The sequence below is a fragment of the Rhineura floridana genome, chromosome 11 (genome assembly GCF_030035675.1).
Source record: "Rhineura floridana isolate rRhiFlo1 chromosome 11, rRhiFlo1.hap2, whole genome shotgun sequence".
NCBI lineage: Eukaryota > Metazoa > Chordata > Lepidosauria > Squamata > Rhineuridae > Rhineura > Rhineura floridana.
This window is the reverse complement of record NC_084490.1, coordinates 15594568-15606702: the sequence shown is the minus strand read 5'-3', so window position 1 is coordinate 15606702 and position 12135 is coordinate 15594568. Positions and strand designations below refer to the sequence as shown.

Here is a 12135-nt window from a genome sequence, read left to right as displayed (position 1 = left end):
ACAAGGTTGTTGTTTTGAAAAAATGGGAGAGGAGTGACGCAGTACAGTATGCTGCTCTGAGTGCCATAAAGGTGGGGTGGGACAAAAAACGTAATTAATAAATGTGACGAATTATAAAGCGACCTGTCCCTTTAAGCGGAAAAGGATTTTAAAAATAAAACTACAACTCCCAGAATGCTCTTTAATATTCCCTTTCCCAGGCTCCATTGCAAAGGAAATCGACTCTAGAGAAGAAGCTGGTTGTTTCCATTTCCCTTTGCTTGCTGATAATTTTGAGTCTGTTACTTTAAAAAACAATTCTTTTTTTTGCATTTATTCCAAAATATGGGATGGATCTGAAATCGAGTGGGTAAGTGTTGTCGTAGGAATTCATCAACTGCGTTTCTGTGATTTTAATCAAAGTGTTAAATCGGAGAGAATTAAATTAATGGATCTGTACTGTATGTATCCACCATAGTGCCATTATAATTAATGAATATCTCTAGACTTTTTTTAAAAAAACCCACATGACTGCAATTGCAAATAAAATAAGCGATGAAAGCAAAACACCGTGGGGAAGAGCAATCCTGGAAACTCGCCTCCAAATGGATATTCAGGATCTTTGGGGATTTTCTAGATGTGTAGCCTTCACCTGCATGCATGCAAGAGACGTGAAAAAGGAAAGCCAAGTTTATTTTCCGGGCTATGATTTATGGAGTCCATTGCACGAGTGTTACTTATTTCGTGGTATTTTGTCTCTGGGTGCTGCGTGTGAGTGCACGCACATCCTGTATTTCTTTTTTGAATTGACAAGGCTTATACATTAATATATTGGATCCTTTTCCTAATGCAATGGAGAGATGCAAGCTAGCCACTAAGAGGGAGAGTTGAATCCAGCAGATTTTCTTTGCGAGCTAGCTTGAGAACAAAGGGAAGTGTTAGTACTTCCTCTCGGGATCATATCGGGAAAAGGGAGGTAGTAATTGCTAAATGGGACCAACTTATTCAGAGGTTGGTTTTTTTTTTGGACTGCCTTCAAGTCGATTCCGACTTATGGCGACCCTATGAATAGGCTTTTCCTGGTAAGCGGTATTCAGAGGGGGTTCACCATTGCCTTCCTCTGAAGCTGAGAGGCAGTGACTGGCCCAAGGTCACCCAGTGAGCTTCATGGCTGTCTGGTCTCCCAGGTCGTAGTCCAACACCTTAACCACTACACCATACGGGACCTCTTATTCAGAGGTAGGATACTGATATTGCTAGGTGCATCTGGTTGCCCACAGTGAGAAACAGGATGTGGGGCTACCTGGGGTGTGTGATCCAGCAAGGAGGCTCTTTGCATGTTCTTGTGTGTGAGATTGTGAGTTTCTGCCTGTAATTAGTATTTAAAGAGCATGAGGAGATGCCATTGTTGATTAGCCTGTGTGGAAGCACCACCATTGATTTCCAGTGTTCCGACTGTGAGTGCCATTGCTTTGAAGTCCAAACAACAACACAATGTCTTGTCTGTGGTTGACTGCCTCAGTTTACTCCATAATCTCTCACGTGAAATCAAATCAAAAGCTGATTTTAAATCTATAATAGCTGTAAACAGCTTGCCTTTTTTTTGGTTCTGTGTATTTCTCTGTTAAATGAGACTGCCAAGCAGTGGTCTTAAGCAGAGTGCCCAATTTGAACCAAATTTGCTCTTCCCCCAGGATATTAGTTACTAATCCAAGGTTTCAGTTTCTTGCATAAAAAACCTGCATAATGTTTTCCTATGATGGATAGTAAACTTATTGGACAGTAATTATAGAACTATTTTACTTTATAGAACTACTGATACTTAGGGTTGCCAGGTTCATGGCCTGAGACTGATCTTGTATCTTTAGGAGAAGATAAAGTCAGCCAAGTGCAGGTGTTCTTGCAACCCTGTAATGGGAAAAACCAGAAGGTGGAATTCTCCTTTCCAGAGGGGTTACCAGGCCCAGCCTCCAAGAGGTCTTCTGTATCTTTAAAGTTGTGCAGGGGGAAGGGAGAATTCCACCTTGTGGTTTTTCCCCTTACAGAGTTGCAAGAACACCTGCACTTGGCTGACTTCTCTTCTCCTAAAGATACAGGATCAGTTTCAGCCCATGAACCTGGCAACCCTGCTGATACTACTAGCCTAAGGTGTGGAAAATAGCCTAGTAAGGACTGGGTGTGCCATTGGGGCACCAAATGCTGCTTGAGTGATGGAAGAGTGGGTGGCAGGGGAAATGGAGCATGATGAATGAGGGCATGACTGGTTTGACTCAAACACTGAAAAAAAGCGCACTCCACCCTGCAACATTTTCTTGTAGCTCCCATCGACCATGGTATCCTTCTGGAGAGGCTCGCGGAGTTGGGAGTTGGAGGTACTGCTTGGCAGTGGTTCCGCTCCTACTTGGCGGGTCGTCTCCAGAAGGTAGTGCTTGGGGAACATTGCTCGACACCGCGGGCTCTCCAATATGGGGTCCCGCAGGGGTCAGTTTTGTCCCCCCTGCTTTTTAATATCTACATGAAGCCGTTGGGAGAGGTCATCAGGAGTTTTGGAGTGCGTTGTCATCAGTATGCTGATGACACGCAGCTCTACTTCTCCTTTTCATCTTCTTCAGGTGAGGCTGTCGATTTGCTGAACCGTTGCCTGGCCTCGACAATGGACTGGATGAGAGTTAACAAACTGAAGCTCAATCCAGACAAGACTGAGATGCTGTTGGTGGACGGGTTCTCTGATCGGATGGTGGATATATACCCTGTCCTGGACGGGGTTACACTCCCCCTAAAGGACCGGGTTCGTAGTCTGGGAGTCTTTTTAGACTCTTCCCTCTCACTTGAGGCTCAAGTAGCCTCGGTGGTTAGGAATGCGTTTTACCAACTTCGGTTGGTAGCCCAGCTACGTCCCTATTTGAGTAAAGAGGACCTTACATCAGTGGTACATGCTCTGGTAACCTCACGTTTGGATTACTGTAATGCGCTTTACGTAGGGCTACCTTTGAAGACAGTTCGGAAGCTACAACTAGTGCAAAATGCGGCGGCCAGATTGCTGACAAGGACCAAGCGGTCCGAGCATATAACACCTGTTCTGGCCAGCTTGCACTGGTTGCCAATATGTTTCCGGGCTAGATTCAAAGTGTTGGTATTAACCTATAAAGCCTTATACGGTGCAGGACCACGATACCTTGCGGAACGCCTCTTCCGATATGAACCGGCCCGTGCACTACGTTCTGCTACGAAGGCCCTCCTCCGGGTTCCAACTCACAGGGAGGCCCGGAGGGTGATGACAAGATCTAGGGCCTTCTCAGTGGTGGCCCCCGAACTATGGAACAGTCTCCCTGAGGAAGTACGCCTGGCGCCGACTCTGCTTTCCTTCCGGCGCCAGGTCAAAACCTTCCTATTCTCTGAAGCATTTTAAGTTACATTGATCTAGTTTTAATAATGTTTATTGTATTGTTGATTGTATTTTAATATTATTTTGTTATTCATTGTATTTTTATACTATTTTATGTTCACCGCCCAGAGAGCTATTGCTAGTCGGGCGGTATATAAATTTAATAAATAATAATAATAAAATAAAAATAATAAATAAATAATAATTTGCCGTTTCCCCCAAGCAGTGAAAAGTCCAGAGACAGCTTCACAGTACTTAATAGTGCAATCCTATACATACCATACCAATCGGGTTTCAGGAGTGGACATGGTACCGAAACAGCCTTGGTCGCTCTGGTAGATGATATGAGGAGGGCATTAGACAGGGGAGAATTCACCTTTCTTGTCCTCCTAGATCTCTCAGCGGCTTTTGATACCGTCAACCACGGTATCCTGTTAGATCGCCTGGAGGGATTGGGAATAGGAGGCACTGTTTTGCAGTGGTTCCGTTCCTTTCTCTCTGACAGGCATCAACAGGTAGCATTGGGAGATGAGGTTTCAGACCCTTGGCCCCTCATTTGTGGAGTGCCACAGGGTTCTATCCTCTCTCCCATGCTATTTAACATTTATGTAAAGCCGCTGGGAGCCATCATCAGGAGTTTTGGGCTGCGATGTCACCAATATGCTGATGACACACAGCTCTATCTCTCTTTTAAATCCTCACCAGAGTTGGCTGTGGAGACCTTGTCCAAGTGCCTGGAATCCGTGAGTGGGTGGATGGGAAGGAACAGGCTGAAGCTCAATCCTGATAAGACCGAGGTGCTACTTGTGGGTGACAGGGGAAGGTTGGGTGTTGCTGACCTGAAGCTTAATGGGGTGAGATTACCCCTGAAAGATCAGGTCCACAGCCTCGGGGTTGTTCTTGATTCCAGGCTGTCCATGGAGGCTCAGATTTCGGCAGTGAGCCGGGCAGCTTGGTATCAACTACACCTCATACGGAGGCTGCAACCCTACCTCCCTATTCATCAGCTCCCACTGGTGGTACATGCCCTGGTCACCTCTCAATTAGACTACTGCAATGCGCTCTACGTGGGGTTACCCTTGAAAACGGTCCGGAAACTACAACTGGTACAGAATGCGGCGGCTCGTTTGCTTACAAACAGCCGCCGCCGTGATCACATTACGCCAGTGTTATTTCATCTACATTGGCTTCCAGTTGTTTTCCGGGCCCAATTCAAGGTGTTGGTGTTAACCTTTAAATCCCTATACGGTCTTGGCCCAGCTTACCTGAAAGAGCACCTCCAGTACCACCAATTAAGTCGCCCAACTAGATCAGCCACGCAGGACCTTCTCTCAGTCCCACCAATGAAAACAGCTAGGTTGGTGGGGACTAGAGAGAGGGCATTCTCAGTGGTGGCCCCCACTCTCTGGAACTCCCTCCCATTTGATCTTCACCATGCCCCTTCTCTGGATACATTCCGCCAAGCCTTAAAAACCTGGCTCTTTGGACAGGCCTTTGGGATCTCCGGGGTAGGCTAATTTTTCTATGACTGTTTTAACATTGGTTATTGATTGCCCTACATTGTTCTATACTGTTGACTGCATTGTATTTTATTCCGTATTTATATTGTATTTTATTGAATTTCAATATGTACGTCGCCTAGAGTGACTTTGGCCAGATAGGCGACACAAAAATTAAATTTTATTATTATTATTATTATATCTACTTGGAAGAAAACCTCACCGATTTCAGTTGGTCTTATTTTCAGGTAAGTATGTATAGGATTGCAGCCTTAGTTTGCTTTGAACAAGAGAAGAGTGTACTAGAGATTTATGGTGTCTTGGATGCCTGTTTTATTTACAGTTACACTGGCAATGCATTTCTGGAAGCAAGCAGGCTTCTTAAAACAGGCATCACAATCTCTAATCCTGCATTAGGTTCTTGAAGAAAGAAACTTCACCTGAATAGTGCTTTACTCTCAGCCAACACATAGTTATTTTTCAGCCCAAATTCAAACTGCAAAAATTCCTTCTGGCTGCCCCTCCAGACTCTGGTGGGTGTTGCATTCCAAAGCGATCCAGGCCATTTGTCGAGTGTCTTTATCACCCATTATGTTTATTGGTCAAAACCACAGCAATAGTCTGTGTAATGCAGGGTAGCTAAGCTCATTACAATAAGGAGAGCCCTTCTAGATCAGAGCAGTGGTCCAACTAGTCTAATATCCTGTTCCTGATGGTGGTCAGCCAGATGATTCCCAGAAACCGACAGGGCATGAAGACAGCAGACCTTGGCCTCTCATCTGGATGCCCTTCTTCTAATTCCTGGTGAGCGAGGACTCTCTGCACTTACTCAGCTGCGAGGGAATTGCAGACTGCACCTGCTCTGGGACACTTGCATTTATTCTTATGTTCCAGGGTTAAGCCCTGGCATTCCAAAGAATGCTAGGGTTGATCTCTGGTACAATGTAAGGCCCTGGTGAATTTAGTCCAGCATTTTATTTTGGATAGTTCACATGTGTAATGCTTAGCAAGATTTGGTTTTATGTCTGAATAATGCTTTTTACCCAAGGTTAGGACACACACACCCATGTTGTAAGACTCATCCACAAATTGTTTGACAACTGCCACTGAAACCTTATTTTTTGATTAAGGCATTGAGCTGTGACCCTGGGTTCAAATCTTCACAGCTCAGCCTCATAGCTGCTATGCTGTGCTACCTGTTGGAGAGAACGAGGTAGTCAGTACCCGTTTAAGAATAGGTTGAATTGTGGAAATTGTCAGTAAGCTTGAAAGTCTTTTGATGATTTCTCCCAGGTATGGATTTTCCCCTCTAGCTGTTTGTGTTTATTATTTCCCTCCCCCCCTCCTCTCTCCCCCTCTTTTTTTTTCTCTTCCAGGAGGAATTGGGATTGTAACCGAGGATGAGGAGAACCATCTCCAGCAAGAAATGGATCGCCGTTGGCAAAGGTTTCAAGGAACACATTCTCAGTCCATGGAGGAATCTTGTTTGTCTAAAGGGTCCTCCGAGGAGGACCTCCGAGATGGGAAAAGCCGAGCAACGTGGGAAAACCCACAGTGGCTGGACCCTGGAGGAGAACCTGACAGGGAGGAGGCCTCTGAGAGTAGCTCAGTGGTCTTCATTGAAGAGCAGGGAGACATTGGATGTGTGTCTGATTTAGAGGACGTTGGGGAGATCTCTGCCCGGATGGAGGACACCATAGGGGAGAGCCCCTTTGGGGAAAACACAGAGGTATTTCTTTATCCAAAGGGGCCTCTGCCAGGATATAAGTTTGCTGTAGAAGAACCTGAGGAAACGGCTTACCAAGGAGAAGGCCGCAATGAAGCTGAGCTGATCCTCTGTCCTGAGGCAGCTCTGAGAAGGGAGGATTCTGAGGAGGAGCAGGGGAATACCGGGGGCATTGGTTATGAGGGTGGATCCTCCCTTGGCCTTGAATCTGAGATGACCCTTGATCCTGAGGGATCCAATGGGGAGGAATCTGAAGAGGTTCCTTGTTGGGGAGGAGTTGACTTAGAGGACACAGACATTGGTAGGGAATCTGAGGCTGTTGTTTACCAAGATGGTTCTCTGGTAAGGGAGGGATCCAGTGGGGAGGAGCATGAAGAGATCCGGTCTCAGCAGGGCTCCCTTTCTGGGGTTGGATCGGATGAAGAGGCATTTGGTGGGTGGGCCATACCTCTGGAGGAACTGGCTGTAGAGCAACGGCCTTCCAAGCCGCGCCACATCTGCAGTGAATGTGGCCGCAGCTTGGCCAGCCATTCGGCCCTTGTCCGTCATTGCCTTATCCACACCGGAGAGCTCCCTTACGCTTGCACAGAGTGTGGGCGCCGCTTCCGACAGTCCTCGGCCCTTGTCCGCCACCTTCGGGCCCATCGGGGTGAGCGCCCGTATGTTTGCGGTGAGTGTGGCAAAGCGTTTGGGGTCAGGTCGGCGCTGGTTCGCCACCAGCGGGCTCTGCATACAAGTGAGAGGCCCTACGTTTGCGGGGAGTGCGGTAAGGCCTATGCAGACCTTTCTGTCCTGACAAAACACCAGTTGATCCACATAAATGGGCGGCCATTTTCCTGTCCCGACTGCGGCCAGTCGTTTGGCCATCGCACCACCTTGAATCAACACCGGCGCATCCACACGGAGGAGCGGCCATACCGTTGCACGGAATGTGGACAAACCTTCCGGCAGAACTCTGCTCTGGCCAATCACCGGCAAGTCCATTCGGGACAGCGCCCTTTTTCTTGCCAATATTGCAGTAAAGCCTTTGCTGGCAGGCCTACTCTCGTCCAACATCTCCGGACCCACACAGGGGAAAAGCCATACAGTTGCCCAGACTGCGGCCGTCAGTTCAGCACCAGCTCCAACCTCCTGCAGCACCGGAGGAACCACCTTGGCGAGCGCCCTTTTGCCTGTTCCCTGTGCGGTCGGTGCTTTGCCCGGCGGCCAGACTTGGCTCGCCATTATGTCACCCATGCAGAAGGCAGCGTCAGGCCTCACCGCTGTGCGGAGTGTGGGAAGCGCTTTGTGGAGCTGGCTGACCTCGAGCAGCACCAAGCAACGCATCGCGGGGAGCGGCCCTATGTCTGCAGCTACTGTGGCAAATCCTTCATGGAAGCTACCACGCTGGCCCGGCACCGGCGGTCGCACCTTCCCACGACTCAGCAGGCCTACAAGTGTGAGGAGTGTGGGCAGACCTTTGGGCAGAGTTCTGACCTCCTGGCCCATGGGCGGGTCCATAGTGGGGAGCGCCCCTATTCCTGTGCAGACTGCGGCAAGGCCTTCGGGCGCAGCTCCAATCTGTCTCGCCACCGGCGTGTGCACACCCACGAGCGTCCGTACGTCTGCGGGGACTGCGGGAAGAGTTACACCCAGAGCACCCATCTCATGGAGCACCAGAGGCAGCACACTGGTGAGCGGCCCTATGAGTGTGTGGACTGTGGGCGGTCCTTTGGCAAGAAGGGACACCTGGACTCGCACCATCGTGTGCATTGCATCTTGCCTGGACCCCACAAAGGGGCTGATGCGCCCCTTGCAGCACATGCTGATTCGAGCAGTCCGCAGGGCATATGAAGGAATCTGGCAGGGATGGGAGGTTGGGGTGGTGGTGGTGGGCAAGCGGTCAGAGCAAGCTTTGAATTTTAGAATGGCTTAGCCCCATCACTGCTTCTGATTGCCACAGTTCTTTCCTAATGATAATGAACATGTGCAGAGTTCCTTTACAGCGAGGGGCCCACCACCATGTATCCCTGCAACCAGCTCCCGTGTGTCTGGGATTATAGGAGAGGGTATGATTGGGTGGAGGCAGGCAGGTGTGAACCCCTGCACCTTTCGGGTTAGCAATTTCATGCGCTGGGTAAAAGTTTTTGGAAGTGGCCAATGTTAAATGTTTGGTGATGGCATGATAGGCTGTTGGTCAAAAAGGACAGGTATGGGATTGAATGGCCTTCCCTCAACTTGGTGCCCTTCAGATGTTTTGAACTGCAACTCCCACTCTCATCTACAGGGGAACTCCAGCCCAGGGGTCAAATGTGGCCCTCCGTGTCTCTGTCTGGCCCTTGGAACTCTCCTCAGCCACACCCCTTCTCCCCAGGCCACGCTCCTTATTGGCCCTGCTCAGTGCCCTCTTTGAGTGTTTTTGCTTGGTTTGAATGTGTCCTTGCACTCTGATAATGTTTCTCGCTTGCCTGGGTGTAGGATAGAAAGGGATTTGCTAGTGTCTGTATAGTAGCCTTCTCTATAAAGGTAAAATGTATATTTGTTGCCCCACTCACTTTTCCCTCTGGCCCCACCCACTGCTGGCATGTATCCCTTGGAAGGCTACCCATAAGGGAATGTGCCTCTTGGGGTTGAAATAATGTTCCATGTCCTCGATCCTTATCCTTGGCCATGCTGGATGGGGTTGATGGGAATTGGGAGTCCAAAATATCTGAAGGGCACTTGGTCGGGGAACACTGTATTAGAATTTTGGGGTGGCCCAGTGGAATCAATTGGCAATAGATTTGGGAGAAATGAAAAGCAGTAAGGTACACGCCTTTAATGTATGGAACGGGCTGGCTGGGGCTGATGGGACTTGTAGCACCAGGCCAGGTTGGGAAAGGCTGGGCTGGAACAGAGGAGTCTAAATTCCCAGTATCGCCCACTTCTTCCTTCCAGATCTGGGATGCAGACACAGTAGTCCTGGGCTTGTGACTCCTAACTGCAACTATAGCCACCAAATTCCACTCACCTCCCTGTAGGAGGAAAGTCAACCCTCCTGGATTCTGTTCTGCTCTTTTTCAGTTCCGACTTCTTGAGCCCCATTTTTCCCTTTCCAAAATGCAGAGAGAAACCAGCAGTCCCGTCTCCTGTTACTACCTTTTGAGATGTTTAAATATTATCCCCATATCATCATGTCAGAATCCCAGAACCCTCCCTGTCCCCCTCAGCCATTGGAATCCAAGCTCTGTCCCAAGAAGGTCGGCCCAGATTAACTCCGGGGAAATCAAGTTTAAAAAAACTGGGCTGCAGAACAGTTTAGCACTGTGATGTCCTCAAGAACTGCACTGCCTCACAACTGTTGAGCTGACATGCTTTTCTTTGGTTCTGCAAATAGCATAAAATAATCTCCCCATTCGTATATTCAGTAAGAGGCTGAGAATGTCTGTGTATATGTTAACGTGTGAGATTTATTTCATATATATATTCACATCAAACAGAAGTATTGATTTTTCTTTACATGGTAAGTAAATAATTAAAGGTTTCCTGTGAGCTCGAAGCTTGCATCCAATGAGGATGACATTACGTCCCTTTTCCCCCCAATCAGCATTTGCTGGGAGGGTGGCTAATTCTGCTTCATGTCATTCAATCACTCCCACTGCAAAGGCTCAACCAGCGATGCAGTTAGGTTATTTTAGAGTCTGGATGTAAACTGTCTTGCACCCCACCCTCACCCCTTTTTAAACAGTAATGTCTATTACTTCATTTACCTTTACAAAAATAAAGTAAGCTGGGCCTGCTGCATTTGGGGGCCCTCCTACCCGTTCTGCTGAGTAAGACCCTAGATTTCTGCCTGAAAGTCTTGGGCCCAATGGCAGCGTTATCTGCCCTCAGAAGAGAGGTTGTGTTGTGTTCCTGCATGAGTTGCTATTCTGTCCTGGCTTTATTCTAATTGACCTTTGCTGGGAGTGGCTAGTCTTGCTCCTTCTCTACACCAGGTGTGATTGAGTCTTCTGCAGAGTCTCTGCAGAATTAGCCATCGTTGGAGGAGAGTGGTTGTCATGTCTCAGCATGAGTTACTGGTCCAAGTCTGTCTTCTCCTAATGAGGCAGCAAGCCGAAGGAGAGCTCGTATGGAAATATAGGCAGAGGCTCCTTCAAGAAACCCATTTCAGGTGTAAGAAATAAATCTTCAATTTAGAACTAAACTGCACCTTGATTATCAGAAGTTTTGGAAATGGGGTCAGGAAAATTTGCTCCCTCTTTTGAAAAAAGTATAATAATAATAATAATAATAATTTGCCCCACCCTTCCTCCAAGGAGCTCAAAATCAGTCTTCAGGGTCCTTTCCCCCCATCCCATTTCATCTTCTCAACATCCCTGTGAGGTAGGCTAGGCTGAGAGAAACAGACTACCACAAGGTCAGAGAGTGAGCTTGGGGATTTGAGCATGGGCCTCCTTAACCTTGTGGTGTAACCAACATACCCCGCCTCTTCTCCCAGGCACTCATTTTTCTTTTTCTCACTCCCCTGATGTAGAATGGACTGCCACAATGGAGGGCTGGATGGAGGGATGTGTGTGGCAATGCAGAATTGTGTCCAAATGAAATCTCTTTGGGATAATTCCATGGGTGAATTTTGTTCATGCTCTTGGGAGAGACTGATCACTTTTGTGGGGGGTCAGGAAGGATTTTCCACTTGGGTCATATTAGCTAGCGCTGCTCAAGTGTGTCTCCCCTCTCCCCATCTCCTTGGCCATCCAACACATAGCTTGGTTCAGTTGCTGGAATCATCTGTAACATATTTGCTCTGAAAGAACACACCCTCTGTCTGTTTATGGGCATAGTTATGGGCACATTGTGCTGTGCATTGCATTGGTTGATTTGGGGGGGTGTTGTTCCATGTGGCTAGAGAGGGTGAGGCCAAGTGGCCTTTTTGGCCTCTTCTGAGAGCCAGTGTGGTGTAGCGGTTAAGGTGTTGGACAACAACCTGGGAGACCAGGGTTCGAATCCCCACACAGCCATGAAGCTCACTGGGTGACCTTGGGCCAGTCACTGCCTCTCATCTTCAGAGGAAGGCAATGGTAAACCCCCTCTGAATACCGCTTACCATGAAAACCCTATTCATAGGGTCACCATAAGTTGGGATCAACTTGAAGGCAGTCCATTTCCATTTTTCAAGTAGATAAGATTTTCCTTGCTGAATCGGAGCTTCCAGCTGCCGTTCCTTAGCTTAACATTCATTTTGATGCCTAAGAATCAGAATGAGGCAGCCTTCAGACATTTCTCCAAGTGTTTTTTTCAGGGCTCTCAAGTTGATCCAAAAGGATAAGAGAGGACCTTTTTTTTGGGGGGGGGGACTTAAGTGGGTGAAAATAACAAAGTGTCTTTGTGGTACCTTAAAGATTTAACAGATTTATTATGGCATAGTTTTTTGTGGACTCTGCTGCTTCATCAGAAATAGGAGGTATATAAAGGAGAAAATTGTAAGATGGGAGTTGAATGGCAATGAGGTGCAATAAGTGCAGCCAGTGATCATTTGATTTATTTTATTTTACTGCATTTATATACCCCCTTTTCTCCAAGGAGCT

General features: G+C 47.8%; 1 protein-coding gene across 1 annotated transcript; it reads left to right on the top strand.

The window, feature by feature from the left end:
• Positions 1–207: 207 nt before the first annotated feature.
• On the top strand, positions 208–10481 carry LOC133367274 (zinc finger protein 345-like). Its single transcript, XM_061591326.1, has 2 exons — positions 208–349; positions 6240–10481. The coding sequence occupies exon 2, from the start codon at positions 6290–6292 to the stop codon at positions 8420–8422; it is 2133 nt and encodes a 710-aa protein (XP_061447310.1). The 5' UTR covers positions 208–349; positions 6240–6289; the 3' UTR covers positions 8423–10481.
• The last annotated feature ends 1654 nt before the right edge of the window (positions 10482–12135 follow it).